General features: G+C 40.9%; 1 protein-coding gene across 4 annotated transcripts in view; it reads right to left on the bottom strand.

Moving 5' to 3' along the window:
* Positions 1-11,548, bottom strand: part of KHDRBS3 (KH RNA binding domain containing, signal transduction associated 3) — a 96,206-nt gene extending 84,658 nt beyond the window's left edge. For 3 of the 4 annotated variants that reach the window (XR_013946779.1, XM_080580821.1, XM_080580822.1), the window contains exon 1: positions 11,064-11,548. Coding sequence is in view for 3 of the 4 variants with exons in the window: in XM_080580821.1 (XP_080436947.1) it covers positions 11,064-11,151 (88 nt within the window). In the remaining variant the exon portion in view is untranslated. The remainder of the gene's footprint in view (positions 1-11,063) is intronic. The other variant, XM_080580823.1, reaches the window with a different exon arrangement.
* Positions 11,549-19,901: the final 8,353 nt, after the last annotated feature.

The following is a 19,901-nucleotide window of genomic DNA, read 5'->3' as shown; positions in this document are numbered from 1 at the left end:
GCCAAACCTGAATGGAAAAGGGATTAGGTTTGTTCTCCTCTCTCAGCTATTTTCATTCAGGTGACTATGTAAAAGTTTTTGATAACAGCACCAGAAACTTCCAAATGAGGTGCCCAAAGTGCTTCACACAAATGCTGACAAGCCTTATCTACATGATTAGCACCATTTGCAAGGACTTATGAATAATAAATGCTGCTTCTGAAAAATTTACTCACCGCAAGCTACAGGTTTGAGCTCCAGCCAGATATCACTAATATAATAATATCTAATTAAGCAAGGGATCTGGAAGGACTGTACAGAATGAAGCAAAGTTCTACTTCCCACTGCATCCAAGCAGGAAAGACAAGTGTCTGACTCCAGTTTTTCCATTCATTTCACCAGCACAAAAACCACCTCAGGTACTGGGCAGATTCTGGCTTATCACCAAGAGCAGGTAACTTCTCAGCATCTTCATGCAAGCCAGCACAACAGGGAGCCTTCTAGCCTACACAAGCAGCCACTGAAAGCTCTGGCCATTGCCTTGAGCACACAGACAAAAGGAATCAATGCCTTGAGGACCTACTAGCTACTTAGAAAATACATTATGTTAACAATGCTGAGCTTACCCATTGAAGAAATTTACTTGTTGAGAGCACGTTGTATCTCTTTCCTTCTATCACAGGCATTAATTTCAAAGTGATGATTTGTCTAGAGTTCTTCACAGAGCTAACCTCAACCATCTATTTGCCACTTGTGATAATGAAATACATATCAGCATTTTTAATTAACCTTGCATTAAACTATGTGAGCTACTACTTAGTGTAGCAAACAAGGCCTATTACTTCAGGAAATGCATAAATTTGTTAAGTACATCTATGAATAAGTGACTTATAATATGATAGTTGCCCTGTACTGTTTCATCAGTGATAATTATATTCTAAGAGCTTACAGTTTAAAGGCTTAGTGTTGCTTTTAAAACTCAATTTAACACTTACCAAACTGTCCTAGGTCTCACTAGTTAAGGAATCCATCAAGAGAACAGCACAGGCCAAAGCTATTTGTTTCCATCTACATCTTAATTGCATTTGGATACCCTGAGCACAAAGTAAGGCAGCTCTACTACAATTACAGCACACATGTAAGCCTAAACTTGTGATTAAGTAACAAGGAATAGGAACGAAAACCTATGGGATGGCAAAACAGATGCAAATACTGTTTTCAAACAGGTCAGTTACCAGTTAAAGCCTCTAAGCCTTCAACTTTTCATATTCACATGTTAAAACTGGTGCTCAGAGAATCATTTAATGTTACTCACATTTTACAACGTGTCATTTTCAGCAGGAGGGGCCTGCGTTTCAAGCTGCAGACAATGCTTGGCTACAAAGTCCCTGTGCCTAATGAACACTGAATACATACAGCAGCCAGGTGCAGCTCCCGCAGAAGCAGCTCCCAGCTTTCTTTAAAAGGGAGCAACATCACTTCCCAACAGTTCTGCTTCAACACAGCAGCAGACGCTCGTTAGGCTGAATGCCGGCTCCCCCTGCTGACACATTGGCAGTATGAGAGTTACAGCACCACTGTCATGCTGAAGATACAGGCTGTATTTCAGAAAAATGCCTGAAAAGCCCTTCAGAAAAACCTACAAGTAAAAACCACATGATGGCCTTAATACTTAGTGACCTACCACTAACGCAAATGTTTCTTGACAGAAGGAGAGCATCCAAAAATTGTCTTCATTTCAAAAATCACTGAAATTCTCTGTAGGGATCCTACAGAAAATCCCACTGTGGGACACTTCTGCTCATTCTGCTCAGGTTAATACTTCATAATTACCTGAGATACCCAAATCCACAGAAATAGAAGGCTGAAAGAAGTCTCAGAAATATATCCTTTCCCTCAAGCATTTTAGTGTACTCTTGTCATTGCTGAAGCTTGCTTCATATGACCTTAACAGATACCTGTGGGGACTTCAAGAACAGACACAGCAAACTGTAACACTGTTAAACCCTTTGTTGCATGTTTTCATACAGTAGGCCAGAAAAAAATCTTATTTCTCCAGACCATGAATGCATGGTGTAATAAGAAGGTCAAGGGTATATAGTAAGTGAAAAGACTCTAAGAACAATTTGTTAGGCAAGATAAATTGGGTCACAGTAGTCCTTCCTAGGTCCTGAAAGGACCTAGTGTTAAGGACCACAGTCTTTGTCCAGAATATCATTAGAATAGCTCTAGAAAGTCTAACTAGAGCCAGGAAGCATCACCACAACCTAGTTGCTATGGATCTTCAAATGAAAGTGATGCAAATTATCTCTTCTAAACAACCAGGATCTAAGCAGGAAAAAGTCAAATGATTCATAAGAAACTGTTTTGCTTTGGGAAACTCCACCACCTACCACAAAGGTCTTGGGGAACCCCTGTAAGGGGCAGGAAAAGTCAGCTGTGACATGCCCTTCTCCACTGACATCAGGAGATGTTGCTCCTAAAACCAAGGCAGGCTGGAAGTATGCATGAAGCAGTCAGGTAATTAGTACAATGAAAAAGCACTCTGGGCTTCAGAACTTTTGTAACTATGCAAATATGGCAAGAAATTTGCTCAAACCATATAAAGGCAGTTCTAGGAGGGAAAAATGTTTTGGGCCAAACTTGGTTTTGTGGGTTATACTTAAGCACAGCAAAAAAAATGGACGAACTAAACAGACATTATGATGAACCTCAGAGCTTTTCACTGTTGCAAAATTGAAATCTATCACTTAAGTTTTTAGAAGGGAAGAAGATAAAAGGGCAACTTTTCACATCGATTTACTCCAAGCTGTATCATTCAGCTCTGAATATAGGAGGATACATCATTGCTTTTCTTCCTTCTGCTAAGAAATAAAAATCACAGATCCTCAGTACCTGGTGGTTAAGGAGCTCAGAGAACAGAAACTGAGCTGCTGACCAGAGATCATTACTTTACTGCACACTCTGGCTGGCCACCTCCTAGGAGGATACAGATCAAAAGGAACCAGTATAGAAAAGTTTTGTCCATTATCAGTTAACACAAGAATATACTGTAAAGGAAGAATTCCTGTGTTAAGAATAGTTCTTTGGTTTCCGTACATTGCAGAAACATCACTACTGTCCCAAAGCAGCAGAAAATACAGCTGAAGACACCTAAAAACTTTTTGCTTTCAAAGAAGTTTGCTTTCAGGAATACTGTTACTGCTTCTGGATGATCAGAGACAGTTGAGACTACAAGTGCATTTACTTTCCAAGCATCCAATGAATGCAGCCAGATCTTCAGCATCAGAGCAAGAGCAGCAATTTTCACTAGATTCTGTTTTATCCCTGAAAAGGCACCTTCCCTTACTGGTTATTCCTTTTGTACACTCCAAGTGGATTAATAAAGTTGAAGAAAAATAGTAAATCCTCAAAGGATTTGCAACTTCAGATTTTTCATTGTCACTATATTACACTAAGATCAGCACAGCTGAACTTCTAATCTAAAAGGGAAATTGTTAAGCACAAGAGCAATGGGTTTACTGAAATTATTCATGATTTAGGTTTCCAATTACTTTGTCAATGAATCTTTCCTGAAGACCTACAAAAGAACACCTAGATAGGCCAAAAATTAAAGATTACCAACTACAAGCATTGAACTGACATTTGTTTGCTGCTGCCTTGCAACTTCGTTTCTGCTGAGCTGCTAGCTGAAGTCTGATAAACACATCAAATAAATGGAAGGCAGCCAGCAAGACAGCAACTGGAAATGGAGAATAGGAAGGAGAGAAATTTAACTTTCCAGATTCTTACGAATCTTACCTTGACAATAAGGTAAAAATTAAAAAGACAACACATGTCATAGGAACAGTAAGTGATAAATATGAGAAAGATGAGTTCTAGCAAAGGAGTATATTTTAAAATAAAGTGCAAGGAGAATAAAACAGGCACTGCTCAACTGTTGAGACAGTTCAGCTTAAGGCACAACACTCAGAATTTAGTTTGGACAAGACCCATAAGATCATCAGGTTCAGCCATCCACCTAACTGCCAAGTCCACTACTAAACTATGTCCCTAAGCACCACATCTACACATTCCTTAAATACTTCTAGGGATGGCAACTCAACCACTTCACTATGCAGCCTGTTCCAGCATCTAACCACCCCTTCTGGGAAGGAATTCTCCCTGTTACACAACCTAGACCTCTGCTGGCGCAATCACTTCCTCAGCTTCAAGTATCTTCCTTCCAACCTCTAGTTGTTACTCCTCAGCTTCATCTTTGTCCTAAATATCTAGCTTACATCTATGATGCACAGCATAAAATTATTAGAGTGCCAAAGGAGGTGGTCAGGCACTGGAATAGGCTCCCCAGAGAAGTGGTCATGTCACAGAGCCTGCCAGAGTTCAAGAAGTGTTCTGGCAATGTTCTCAGACATAGGGTCTGATTTTGGGGTGGTTCTGTGTGGAGGCATGAGTTAGACTCAATCCTTGTAGGTCCTTTTCAACTCAGGATATTCTGTAATTCTACAATACTGTATATCCTAAGTCACTGACCATTATCTGTTATGAGCCTAACAATTTGGTCGAGATCAAGTGTCCAGAAATGCACCTCACTTTGAATCAAATATGTCAAGAGAAAATCTTATATTTCCTATACTTGATTTAACAGCTAATCACCCAAAGTTTTAGTACTGTGCTTTATTTTCCACTTGCACTCTTTGCTACATATTTCACAATAACTTCAGAGGGCCTCTTAAGAACCTTTTTTCACCTCTGTGGAGGTAGTTATGCACTCAAGCCACAGGTTAATGATCATTTTCACAAATGAATCAGGCTAACAAGCAGCCTACAGACCTTTTATCAAGCTTGCAAAGCATTTTGCAGAGTTCTCCATGATATTCCTGAGGATTAAGATGTACAGAATTCTGTATCTAGAATGTCATGAGACCGAAATTTTAGTCCATATGACCTTAACATAGTTACAGGGCCACATGAATTTCCTAGCTAGCAATGCACTTGGAGACTACTTTTCTTCCTACTTTTCAGATCATAGAATCATCTAGGTTTGAAAAGATCTTCAGAAATCATCAAGTCCAACCATAAACCTAACCTGCCAAGTCCCATCATTAAATGACATCCTTAAGTATCACATCCCCATGTCTTGTTTTCTAGTCTCTTCAGCTTCATTTCTCTTTGCACATGCCCAGACAACTCAGGATGCCTTAGGTCTTCTTGGCCACCTGGGCACACTGCTGGCTCATGTTCAGCCAGCTGTTTGTTGGCCAGCACCTCCAGGTCCTTTTCTACTGGGCAGCCTTCCAGACACTTCCCCAAGCCTACGCCATTCAAGCAGATCAACAGTCCCTACTTTATCAAGATATGCCACTTACCCAGTGTACATATCCTTTATCGTTCTCTATCACTATTAATAACAAACATTAAGCTTGCAAGACTCCTGTAGAGCTCAGCTAACAGTTAATTTACCAGAAACTATTAGTTATGTCAGGTACCAGTTAATCCATTTAAACATGCTTTTTACTGGAACTGCTTAACTTTAATTAGAAAGACATGCAGTACCACATCGAACACTTTACAGAGGCTGCTCAACTCTGAACCCTGATAACCAACTCTTAAAGCACTACCTTATCTCAATTACACCTCAAGTCCAAGTCAGGTGGAGGGAATTCAGGAGGCACAAACATCACATGCATAAATTTTAAGTACACACAAGTAGAGTCAAGCAAGCCATGGGCCAGAGGAGAAGCCATTCAGTGCTGTGACTTTGCAATTTCTCCAGTAAATAAGTGTTCAGAAGGTTAGAGTTTTAATTTGCATGGCTGGTGTCGAAAAGGATTGAAAGTGACAAACCATGTCAGCTTAAATTTGAAACCTTTAAATTTGATCTCTCTCATTGACTGCCAAAGTAAGTGTGCAAGTGAATTAGAAGTCAGCTTTGGGCTCAGTGTGATCATCGGTGAGCAGCTGCAGGCTAGAGTCATGCTTCAGAGCAGATGAGCCCAGGGTGAAGTATGCATGATTATCTTAAGCTGCATTTTGCAGCTTCCCTGTTAACATGACTTGAATGCCTGATAAACCACTTCCCCAGCCTTTCGAGAGACTAAGACTGGAATCTAGTTGTTAACAAGCTCTATAACTTACTTTCCCTGTGCCATTTCACTGGAGTAAAGCAATGAGCCAGCTACAACGAATGTCAACTTGTGAGGTGTTACAGAGCAGAGAAGGTGTGGTCTGGCCAGGACATGAGGGACAGCTACCCCAATGATTGCTTCAAATTCTTATTTCTTTTCAGGCTATGTTAAGAAAACAAACATAGGTCAGCCCTGTCTGGTTTTATGGGGCTGCCATCAAGCTACATCCATTCATATTACTGTCACAAACTTCTCAGTGCATTATGCCTGCAAAATAACAGTAGTCTGTGAAAGCTTGCAGGGGTTTTGAAGTCTGATTACTAGAAGATAACAGCAGTTTTTGCTTTCTAGTTAACCTCCAGGAATGACAATTTAAAGGGACTTTGAAAAAATCCTTCAGTCTGAAGGGCATATTACAGAATTAACTCTTAAGATTACTTGAAACATTTAAAATCCCACCAGCTTTTCATTTGCTTTACAAAATGCTTACAACCTTCAAAAAGCATTTTGCCAACCTCCAAGAGCAGGACACTTCAAATGAGTTACTTCTTTGCTCATGTGTGAGAATGCAGTGAGAAGTGAATGCAAATGTGAGGTTGTACAGCAGTAGGGGATGTGTAACTCCGTGAGGGATTGGGAACTGGAGGCACCATGCATGTCTGTCCCATACCACATTTGCCCTCAAAGTAAGAGGATTATTCACTAACAGATTTATATCACAAGCTACGTATGTTATTTCAATACATGCAATCAAATGCGCCTTTTAGACTTGTGAAAATTAGAATTCTATTTGTGAAAACTTAAAGAAAATCCTTAGGAAGCACCAGGCAACATTCATATCCCTAGAGGGATTGATTCAAAATATCTATGGAACCTTTATTACATCCCTGCTTTATTTTTATGATGCTATCTTGTCTGCTAAAAAAACAGGTTTATATTCTCCACAACAATACTTTTTACAGTCCTTCCTTGATATTTAGGGAGGTACTGTTTTTAGGAGACATCTATTTGCTTACCAAACTCCTACTCGTGAAGTTTTGAGCACAAAATCCATCAAACCCATACTGATCACAACTGGTCACATGGCTCAGCAAAGCAACCCAACATACAGCTAGCACATACAGCCATCTACTGATCAGAGGGCTTATTCCTCTGTCTTGCTCTTGACAGTAGTTTAAGGGTAGCCTTGGTGACTGAAACAGTACCTTAAGTCTCAAAATAACTGAAGTGAGATCATAAGGAAGAATTACACAAGGCCAGTCTATATAGAAGTAAAAACCATCTTTCAGGGTACATACTGGGACTCTACCCCCTAATCTAAGGGATTTCAGCTGCCCTAATCTTAATTATAGAGTTCCTTCCACCTACACATTTACCATCATACAAAGCAAGTGCCAGACATCAGCTTGTCTTCCCATCACAAAACATGCCTGGTATTGACATGTTTTTTGCAATGAACTTCTGTTATCATACAATCTCACATCCTGTACTCAACATTCACAAAATACTTGTCAAATCAATACTACACACGGGTCTGTAAGAGGATGAAAATAAAGTCACTCTTCTTACTGATCTTTCTGCATTTTATAGCATCACTTGTGAACTAAGTTATTACAACCAACATTACACTTGAGCATTTACCAACACTCACATGCAATCCAAAATGTGAATAGCTATCAAAAAACATTGAAAAGCTGCTCGGTGCCTTGCAATGATAAAGAATTGGTTTGATCTCAGAAGTATCTCCTCTACATACAAAAAGTATTTCTTTTTTTATGTAAAACAGTACCTGACAGTTGTGAATTGGAAAAATACAAATTACTATATTTTTGCTCATTCACAGAACTATCTTTGTCAAGATTCTTCATCTACAGAACCTTTAAGGCAGTAACTGGACATAACATTCCAGCTCCCATTGTCTGGTACCAGACGCAGATTAATCCTATTAGCACGGACACCTTATTGCACATGCAAAAGAGGTCCACTTCCAACCTGTAACATGCTTAATCACTTGCAGATAAAAATAAGTCCTTTTTAAAGAGACTTACTGTTCAAGTATACCAGTAAACCCCATTCAAAGCAGAAAAGGACACAGTCTAGCCTCCTTCATAAGATTACTACTGCCCTAAAATTTAAGCATTAAATATGTCATTGATTCTTTAAAACAATTTCAGCAATGGACTGCATCCCAAAGAGGCAAGTCTCCAAATGCTTGAACAGTTTTGAACAAGAAAAACCAGTACTATACCAGGGCAATGAAGAATACTGATCTTTGATTTTAAAGCTTTGAAAATGCTGAAAGGTCTTATTAGGGAGAGGAAACAGTTACCTCTGGAAATTGTTACCTCAATTCCAGAATAGATTAACAATACCGCCCATAAAAAAAACTCTTGCAGCATCCTAGTCATCGCTCTGTTTCAGCCAACTATCTTGAAACCGGAAAGCATGTCAAGCGCTATTTTTCCTGTATCATTTACAATTACGCAATTTGTATGTATCCAAATTGTAATTATAAGTATAATATGCAAATATGTCCACTTGTGTGAAAGCTATAATTAACAAATTTTTGAAAGTCTATACACAGGACCACTTCTCCCTAGAAGCCAAATTTCAACATGGGTAGAGCAGAATTTTTTAGTGATGTTGCCCTTTTGTCTAAGCAGCACACACTTCAGCACCTCAAAAGGATTTGCTGGCTCAACCACAGAATTTTTATGAATCAATCTGAAGTTTCTGGAGAAAGTTGGCTTATCTACAGTATTTCAGTTAAAGTAAATGCAAATAGTAAATGTAATATTGTAAGACATCAGAAACACCATTACATAATTAAGCCAGTTATTTTAAGCACTTAAAGCCTTTGGGAAGATCTCCTACAACTGGGTAAAGACACTGAAGCATGCTTCACTCTAAACTGAAGAGCTACGCAAGCTAGGTTTTAGAAAATAGACAAGCCATTTCATTTGCCTTATTAAACTGTCATAGAAAGAACTCAGTGAACCTGACATACAAAATGCAAACTGAAATTACATATCTTTTTCCACTAATTGCATTAATTTACCTGCAAATAACAATTGAGACAAATGAACCAGACACTGATAAAGTTTTGTCAAGACAATGGGGGCTGTAAAATATCTTTTCTTAGTCATGTATCTCCTACTTACATTACACAGACAATTTGCCTTTGATTCTTTGACTGTACATCTGCCTAGGAGGATTTCACATAGAAATCACAGAAATATGCATCTTAAACTACAGCTGACTGATTGATACTGTCCTGTTTAATAATTTTACCTAACAGGCAAAATGCTTCAGATTTAACACAGTACTGTCAAAGTAAACAAAAAAATCCCAAGATTAAAATACAGGTCGGATCCATGTCATCTACATTTTTTCCATGGAACACACCGATTTTTGCAACTGGAAGTATGCATGCAGATACCAGGTATTACACAGTAAAAGGCAGGCAGAAGTTTATCCTCTAATTTAATTTCAATGGGAACTGCAAAAAACCTATCAGTGTCCCAGAAAGTCAGGATTCTGGTAACAGTTGTAAAATCATGTATACTTCCATAAACATTGTTTGACATAATGTACATACTTCTGTAACTTCCTAACAATAATTACACAATTTACACAATCTACACATGTAGAAAATCCACTATTATCAACTGAAAGTAACTTCACTAATTTGCAGCCTTAAATTTTTAGCCATCAAGCTAAATTTTAGCACTTATAGCAAACAAACATCTGTTTGTTAATCCAATTCCCTTTCTCCCACTATCAGTGGCACATTTCCAAATTCAGAACCAGGAAAAATATGCAAAATACCAACAGCCCAAAGGCGCACAGCTACAAATCACATGGCATATGCATTCCACAGCTGAAACTGTGACAGCTACCTGTAACTCCAGAATATTTTAGACAACAGCTGATTCCCCATCAGATTTAGGGATTGGCATTTGCAGTCCATTACACATCAAAAAGTATGTCAGTGCATTAAAAGAAGCATTGATTGAGACCTGTTCCTGTGATGTGAAGTACAGGAGTACAGCTCTGCAATCGCTTCAATTGAAGCAAAAATCATTTGGTTTTCCTGAGGTTATGCACTGATCTAATGTAACATTTTACCTGACCATCCCAAGCACTCTACTCTATCTACAGAGCTGCGCTTGAAAGTCACCTGCTAATTACCCATTTCCAAATTTACTTGAGGCATTAGAGCGTAAGTCACATGGGACTTTACTGAAACAAAGAACCAGCACTTTGCAGCTTATGTGACATGTCAGATACAAAGGACACAGGATCACATCTGATTATCCGGAGCTACATAACTGAAAACATTTTCTGTTTGATTATCCGGAGGTATATAATTGAAAAAGAGCATGTTTCCAAAAAAAATCAATGAAATAACTGAAGCATTAAGGTACAACCAAGACCTAGAGCCACAAGTTCCTGGGCAAAGATACAGATTCTAGTGTCCTTTTGAAAAAGGATCACACATCTATAAACCATAAGCTATTTATTATGCAGAAACGCCCCAGCATGCTAAACCAGGAAAGCGTTAGGGGCATTTAACAGCACAGCCAACTTCCAGCCCAAGAGATCCTAAACCCGTAGCCATCCTACGCAAGTCGGCTTGGGATAATTCAACCAGTGACCGTCTCCGCTTGCGTGAAATCCACCTCTGGAGGAAAGCTGAGCCCTGGGGATATGGGTGCCGGATTTACAGCTGCTCGTGGAGACGGAGCGGGTCTGGCCGAGCACCCCCATCTCTCGGGGGATCACCACCGCTACCCCCCGGCCCCACAGACCCCCAGGGACCCCTCGGAGGGCTGGAGGGGGGGTCCCCAAACCCCCTTCGGGAGCTGGCAGCGGGGGAGGCGAAACAGATAAGGGGGGGACCCCGGCGGAAAGTTCGAGCAGCGCGGCAGGGGCCGCCCCCAAGCCGCCCCTCACCTTGGTTGACCAGGCGCAGGGCGTGGGTGAAGGACGGGTCCAGGGAGTCCTTCTCGGCCATCAGCTCGGGCAGGTACTTCTCGTCCATGCCGGAGGCACGGAGAGCCGGAGCCCCAGCGGGGAAGGAGGAAGAGGCGGTGCGGGGCTGCGTCCCGGGCGGCGGTAAATCCTCGGAGGCAGCGCTTCCCAACCCCGGCCGCCTCCCGCCAGGGGCTGCGGGGACGCATCCAGAGGGCAGCGCCGCGAGCCCCCGGCCGAGAGCGGGGAGGGAAGGGGCGCCGAGCCCCCCTCCCCCGGTCCTGCTCCGGGCACGGAAAAAATCCCTTTACGGAGACGCGCGGGAGGGGTTAAGCGGTTCAAAGCGCGCTGGCCCCCAGGAAAAAAAAATCAATGGGTTAATTAATTAATTAAAAAAAAAACGGAGGCTGCGTGCGCAGCGTCCGGACCCGCACCTGCCGCCGCGCAGCGCCGACTGAGCGGGCGAGCCCCGCCGCGCCAGGTTTAAATACCCCCGCGGAGGCCACGCCCCCCTTGGCCACGCCCACAAGCCGTCGAGCCTCGCCCCTCGCGGACCGTTGCTCCGCCCCCGCCCCTCCCAACGGGCGGTACCGGTTCGGCCCCCTCGTGTGCCGCCCCGCCTATGGGGGCGCCGCTTGCTATTGGATGGTTTGGGCTGTCAGTTAGGGGGGCGCCGCGGGTAAGGATTGGTCGTTGCGCTTCCGAGAGCCCCGCCCCTTCCGTTCTGTCCCGCCCCTTCGTTCGGCGGGGGCTGGGCTGGGGCGGGGCGGGGCTGTGGCGGCGGCACCGTGCGGGTGGGCGGGGTAGGGGAGCGGGGAGCTGAGGGGAGCTGAGGGGTTGGGAATAGTTAGGGGGGCTGACGGGAGTTGTGGGGGGCTGTGAAGGGTTGTGAGGGGCTGCGGGCGGCCGTGAAGGGTATTGAGGGGCTCTGAGGAACGTTGGGGGGCTGCGAGGGGCTGCGAGGGGTCGTGAGGGGATCTGAGGGGTAGCGAGGGGCTCTGAGGGGTCGTGAGGGGCTGCGAGGGGTCGTGAGGGGCTCTGAGGGGTTTTGAAAGGCTGCGAAGAGTTTTGAGGGGCTGCGAGGGGTCTTGAGGGGCTCTGAGGGGTCGTGAGGGGTTTTAAGGGGCATCAAGGGGCGGTCTCTCCCCTTGAAATCCCCATGGCGGAGCCCCCCTGAGGGGATGTGAGCCCCTAATCCCCGCCTCAGGACCTGCCGCCCTCAGGACCCCGAGGCCGGGCCAAGAACGTCGAGATTTGCTCATTAAATGAGAACTGAAACCACGATTTTTAACTTTTTTTTCTCCCCCGAATAGCGGTCGTTCTGTTTATCCAGCGTTTTGTATTTGTGTCTCTCGTACAAAGCACTTCATAAATATTAGCTAGAAAATCATACCACTGAATTACACGACTTCGAGTTTGTGATTCAATAGCAGCCCATTTCACAGGTAAGAAAGCAAGTTCGAGAGACTCAAGCCTGTTTTCCCATTTTTTCAGTGAATGCACTCGGTATATTAGATCATTATTCACTCTGATCTTTCGCTTTGAGACTTTACATGGCCTCCTCATTAGACCTTAGGTGTTTTATCAACGAGTCTTTGGTGACAAAAGCCCTGAGTAAATGAGAACAACCATTCTCCCCAGTAACACAGCACAAGGGCAAAACGAAAACACAAAATCACTGATGCCAAAATCCTAATACTAAATTCCGTAATCACTTTGACATGATCAGCTACAGTTAAAAGACCACTGAAACAATCTTTTTCTCTGTGACATTAATCGAATAATCTCACATTTGTATTTCATGCAAAATAGGTTTGTAATGCATCTTAGTCATGTCCTTGCAAAAGGGAGAAAAAAAGCTCCGAAAAAGGCTAACATGAGAAATCACTCACTCAATGCTTAGAAGCAGGGGTTAAGGTTCCCTTCTGAGAATTACATGTGCTCTTTCACCCTCAGAATAGAAGGGCCATCTATTAAGGTATGTTGCATCTTGTTATATTTCACAGATTGGAATATCTCATAAAAAATGTTTGATGCTTTACAGTATAAAATATACTTGATTTACATTCTCTGTACTACCCCTCCAAATAAATCTGACCCAGCAGTAACAAGAACCAGAAACAAATTTACAGAAATATATTTTTAAAATTCTCCTGCATGACATCAAACTTGACAGATACTACTAAAACATACAAGGAACTTCAAAAAGTTGGATTACAATGAATGTTTTATTTCAACCTTCTACATACATCTTCTATAAAAAAAAATACTGAAATGCAGCCATCTGTTGTGAAACAGGCAGACACACACAACTTTGACACAGAACAATATGTAGGAGTGTAATCTTTATTGAATGACCTGGAGCAAAATAATCCCTACCTTTGCCTGTAAAGCCAAAAATATATTTAAAGTCCCTCTACAGCATACAGAACCTCAGACAGAAATGTAGCTGTATTATACAAATGGTATAAAACACAATGTACCTTTCTTGGAAAAAGTCATATTCCCCCCGGTACCTGATTAAATAAACATTTGATGTTTTATAAAAAGACAACAGTATTTCTTCCCAAAGTATACCAATTCCCTCTGGTTTTCAATATAGAAAGGCTTACTGTATGTCTAAACACTGGTTTCTCACCAGGTCTATAATAACGTAGGAAGTGTAAAATTATCCACAGTTTATCCTGTCATTGAAACTCACACCTGCACATAACAATATATTGTTTTCTCTAGTGAAATTCACTGGGATATAATGAAACGAGGAGGACAGAACAGATGGAAGTACATGGTATGGAAAGCAGCTTAGGTTACCTGTTTACCTGGAAAAAACCTCCAAAGCATAGTTCTTACTGTCCAGAAAAAAAAAAGCAGGAATCACCAAATCTTAAGGATTGATTGCTTTCCTGCTACTGAAATCTATACAAAGCTTGAAAAACAGCTTGGTCGAGGAACTGCCCAGTAAGTACTAGCTTTACTTTTCACAAATGTGTAAAAATCATGAGTCCGAACTTTTAAACTTCACAGTTAAAGTGCTTACGCCTACTCTCCAACAGTAAAATTAACAGGATTTTTTACACGTGTCCATTCTGCTGTCTGCATGCACGTGGCAGTCTCACGAAGTTGGTTCAGTAGGTGTTTATCAGCTGGGAACCAACGTCAGAGTAGCGTCTCTTAAAGCACCAGTTCTGTGACCTGTCAGCGTGTCTGTCAATTATTAAGAAAAAAAGGTAGATGCCAAAATTAATATCTACATAATTGAAGCACTAGGACATTTTAGTACCTTTGCCCTCTGCCGTACAATTCAGTTCCTTACTTCTTGTACCTCTTGACACAGACAAAGGGACGTCTGAGGATTGTGTGAAGAGGCTGTAACTGAGCTGCATCCTCGCTCTGGCACAACTTGTTGCAGGCATGTTTTCTTTATTTACTGGGTCAGAATAACAAGCAGTATTTTCACAATTAAGTCTTTGTACCTAATATTGCAAGCGCACCGAGATATTCATGATTTTGCCCAAATTACCATCCACTCATCTTTATTTTATATGACTGGTGTTGTTCCATTTACTCAACAATCATATTAAGCTGCCACTGACCGCAGTAGACTTTACATGCCTTTAATGTACTTACCTCTGATTTACCGGGTCCTGATTTAAAGCACAAACCATAGCAGACTGTTAAGGAATTATTAATTATTTAAGCCTTCAGCTCGTTAAAATGCGTACAGCTGAAGACCTATAGAAGCAAAATCTATTTTGGGAAATAGTTTGTCACAAATACCACATCTAGTGAATATGTCCTTGATGTGACTCACCATGGTTCTGATTAGCATGTTGCTAAGTAGGTGCTGGCTTCCTTAGTGCTCTAATATATCACTTGCCAATTTCTATTAGGCACATTGAAATTATCATTGCACTCCTTACCCCAGTATTGCTGTGGCCATTTCTTTATTTTATTTTATTTTTATTTCTTTTTTATTATTATTGTTTGCATTTGGACTAAAGTACGAAGAAATAGACAAGAGCAAACTATCAATCAACGCATGTATCACGAAATGTTTTCAGAAGCTCTGGAGGCTTTCTTCTGAATTGTGGCTCTCTCTTTTACCCTGTTCGCTCCATAGTTAAAAGTGAAGGCCGCTTTCATCCGCAAGGAAATTTACTCCTAAGGCTGTGTCTTTTAAAAGATCTGTTACATGGATTTCATATCTTATTCACTCTTTCTCTACACTTCTTTCTAAGAGAAGCAAGATTTACAGGAAAAAAGTAGCTCGTGTGAGGAAAAAAAAAAAGACTGGTAGATAAGTTCGTTACCACATTATTCATAGCCACTGAAGTATGTGCATGTGCCTGCTCATCCAAGTCTCTGTTTTGTACCTTGTTTTATGGTATTAAATGTCAGAAATGGGCTGACAGGAACCTCATGGAGTTCAACAAGGGCTAGATCAGGGCAACCTGACCTCCTATAAGATGTCCTTCTCCTGGGAGTTGGTCTTCAAGGTATGTTCCAACACAAACCATTCAGTGATTCTGTGAAGTGCAAAGTCCTGCACCTGCAGAGGAACAACCCCAGGCACCAGTACGTGCTGGTGGCCACCCAGCTGGAAAGCAGCTCTGCAGAAAAGGACTTGGAGGTCCTGGTGGACACCAAGTTGAACATGAGCCAGCAGTGTGCCCTTGTAGCATCAAAAGCCAACAGCCTCCTGGGCTGCATTGGGAAAAGTGTTGCCAGGAGGTCAAAGGAGGTGATCCTTCCCCTCTATGCAGAGCTGGTGAGGCCACACCTGGAGAGCTGTGTCCAGTTGTGGGTTCTTCAGTACCAGAGAGAAGTAAACATACTGGAGACAGTCCGATATAGGCCCAAGCATATGATGAAGAGATTGAAGCACCTCTCCTGTGAGGAAAGGCTGAGAGAGCTGGGACTGTTCAGCCTGGAGAAGAGACAGCTCAGGGGGGGTCTCTTCAATGTCTATAAATACCTGAAGGGAGGATGCAAAGAGAGAAGAGCCAGGCTCTTTTCAGTGGTTCCCAGTGACAGGACAAGAGGCGATGGGCACAAACAGGAACATAGGAGGTCCCATCTGAACGTTAGGGCTTTACTGTGCGGGTGATTGAGCACTGGCACAGGTTACCCAGAGAAATTGTGGAGTCTCTCTCCTTGGAGATCTTAAAAAAACATCTGGACATGGTCCAGGGCAACCAGCTTTAGGTGTCACTGCTTGAGCAGGGGTGTTGAACCATTGATACTACAGCAAAACAAGTAAATAACAATTTTTTTCATTATAAATGTGTGGTAAACATCATCTGTGAAATCATCTGGACTGTGATCCCAATATCATTTACTTCTTTCCCGCCCGAGTTGGTCTAGACTTCTGCTTAAGTTATCATCTTCATTACGTTCTTCCGCTCTTATAAGAAAGAAAAATATTTCTAATTGCTTATAACACTAAGTCTGGAATGGTATATACTCGTCTGTTCTTAGACGTAATCAAAATGGTTAACTTACCCACACCTGTTTTCTGTTAACTGTGATTCAGTTCTAGATTGCACCTCCTCGTATTTTTTGCCTGTGACATTAAGATTTTGCCATAATTTTGTTGCTTTTGTTCCGGTATAACATTCATAATGGCTAATTTTGAACAATCCTGTTAATATATCATTTAACTTTCCTTAAAAATCTCATGGGCAACTGTTATGATAAAAATCATTTCTTGAACTGCTGTCTTCCAGAGAGCGGAAAACTGTCACTAATCTCTGCTTGGGCTGACCTCCTGCTATCCAGGTTGAACACCTAGTACATGAAGCGTGTAAGAACTGGAGAGATCAACGATTACATCATTTGTAGCAGGCAAATTTTAGCATTCCTCCTTACTCTTTTCCGGCTTTTAAAAGCATCACAACAGCCTCTCCATTTTCTTGTACAGTAATTGAGGCAATACACTGCAGTGAGTTCACCACCTTGTTCATTATATTCATGTAACCCATGATCCACAGGGCTTTTTTCTTTTACTTATACATTATTGCTAATGGCAGTTGTAACAGTGCACGTAGTCCTGGAACTGCATGCACATATGCCTTGATCATATGATCTACCTTCAGACATCATGAAGAACTTTATTTTCTTTGCACTGAAATATTTCATAAGATTAAACAGTCTCTTCTAATTTTGCTTTAATTAAGATGCAATGATTTTACATCCTTCTGTCCCAGTATTGGTTTTGTACACATTTTTATTAAAAATCTAGATTTTGACATTTTCCTTTATGCACTTCCCAATATTTCATATAGTTCTGATGATGCAAAAAATATCGGTACTGTCATGGTGAAAGGACTTCTTTTTGTATGCTCTTTCTTTCTTTTATCTAATTAGAATTTTAAGTATAGTTCTGTATGTATAAAATGGCTTATAAATAGTTTCTCGCTACTTCTTTCTTGATCCTGGACTGTAGCTATAAAAGGATGTTGCATTATTGCTGAATTTCTCTGCTCTGTACTTTTGCCAAATTGTATGCACTTTACTTTACTTTTTTTTTTTTTTTTTTTTCCTGTGTAGCATTCTTGTAGATATGGTGTGCTTTGTACACTTTGTGACTGTCTTCTCTACTGCCGAACAATCTACATGTGCTACAAACCTGCATGCATCTGGGCTTTCCACATGCCTCTTTTATTGCTCTGAACCTGGGTAGTGCCAAAATCCGTTTCACCCTTATCTTTGTTATACCTGTCATCATCCTGGTTGCACCTCTTTTAGCACATTATGTTGTGTGCCCGTGAACGTTTTCTTTTGTTGTTTGGACAGCTTTTTCCAATGTGAAACTGTTGCTATTTTTTTTTCTCTTACGCAATCTCATTAAAAACCTATTTTTCACAGGCTTTCTTTCCTAACTCCCAAACCTCATAAGCCATAACTTAATAGTTGTCTTAGTAAAACCTTGATGTGTCTCGAAACATTTATCTTTGCATGGTGATGTTTTCTTTAATAAGAAATATGTCTTAATTCAGAATGATAATATGTGCTTTCCTATCTGTTTTTACAAGTTTCCTGGATACTTGAGATCTTAAAATACCTCTGCCTTTTTCCTTGTGTATTGGGTTTACATGTCGAGGTTTTGGTAGCCCCTTTCATTCTATATTCTGCCCCGTTTCCTTTGAGAAGAATGAATGAGAGAGTGGTTGTGGTAGAGTTCAGCTGCCCAGCGGGGTAAAACCACCACACCTTGTTACCTGCTGGAAAGAGTGGCAGTTAAGGGTGAGGAATATTAAGAACTCCAAACCCGGAAAGAAATCTGCTGCATTAGTGTCTTCTACCAACCACTACTTCTTGTGGTGATTCTTTTCTGATCTACTCGTGTCCTATTTCTTTCATTATTCTGCATGAAAATTGTAGTTAGTTCCTTTTCTTCTGATAATGTATCAGAAAATAGCATTGTTCAGACTGCTCAGATTCACAGAGGTAGGGTAAACTAAAGATACATAATAGAGGCCATGTGGTGCTGGTAGTTTATTGCATTTGCTTTTAACTCAGACACAATAATCATGAAACAAACTTATAAAAAACAATTTATAAGCTTCTAAGGAGAAGGAGTAACAGTAAAAAAAAAAAAAAGCTTGTTTAAAATTCTAGAAGGTAGTAGTTTTCAGTCCAGGTATTCACTTACACCAACTGCTACTAGAATGAACCAGAAAGCATTTAATGAAGACTTTGCAGAGTACAATGAGACCTAAATACACACACAAATAATGAACTTATGAGTGACCTCTAAGTGTTTGCTTATCTGAAGTGAGATTTTGATGCTAAGCAGCAGTGGTAGGAGAGCCCCAAAGGAGCCATTGAAAAGTAAATCAACTGTACACAAAGTACACCATAACCAGTTCATCTTCTGTTGGGGAATGGGAGCATGCTCCTTGTATACCTTCTACAGGCAACAGATGAAAGAGAATGAACTCACCATGAAAGACAGCAAGATTTTGCCTTCTGCTCTAAGTATACAGGCAAATCAGTATGTGAAACATTGATTTTATAAGTGCTCCCACTCTGCCAGGCATGTATGCTACAACGGAAGAATCAAGCAGTGCAAAATGTTCTCAGTATCCTATGTTCCAAGGATCTTCTGTGATTCAGAGAGGAAAAGGACAGAAACAACCATCAAGCATTTGTCATCAGAGATTTGCTCAGTTCACTAGCACTTGCTGAACAGGCTAGAGTGTTTTTAAGTCTAGATCCAAATAATGTCATCTGTGCTTTTACAACAAAGTAATTCTGTTTTCTAAGGCTGATGTTGTCAAGCCACCTATCAATACCAGCTCCGCAATGCAATGTTGGTGTGGGTTCACTGGTTAATTTCATTCTGTCACAAAGTAGGCAGCCAATATATTCAAGACAGCTGTTTTGAAAAAGTCTCAGTTGTGCATATCTTGATAATCATTAGTATTAGAAAAAGAGAGAACCTATGGTGGAAAGACAGAATTGTGTCAAACGCTATGTTTATGATGTTTGTCTCACAAGAAAACCACTTTTTAAATCCATTACATGAGAAGTTTAAATACAGTTCAAATGCAACTCCTGATCAGTGTGTTTTGGTTTTATACTTTGGAATAATAAGTTTCTGTATTACACTTATCTTTTTCTAAATTTTTGCATTAAGCAAATTGAATATTAACTCTACAAGTTTAGCATATCTTGATATAGACAGTAAATAAACTAGCAAAGTTCCATTTCAATACCAGCCTAATTTCATTTGAGATGAAAAGGAAAGTGCCTGTCCTGCAACATGGTATTAATAGAACAGTAATCTTCAGTTCTGTGTAATAATGTTACATTCTA

This window comes from Anser brachyrhynchus (genome assembly GCF_964034855.1).
Source record: "Anser brachyrhynchus genome assembly, chromosome: 2".
Taxonomy (NCBI): Eukaryota; Metazoa; Chordata; class Aves; order Anseriformes; family Anatidae; genus Anser; species Anser brachyrhynchus.
The sequence above is the reverse complement of the archived record's forward strand: the minus strand, read 5'-3'. Positions and strand labels throughout refer to the sequence as shown.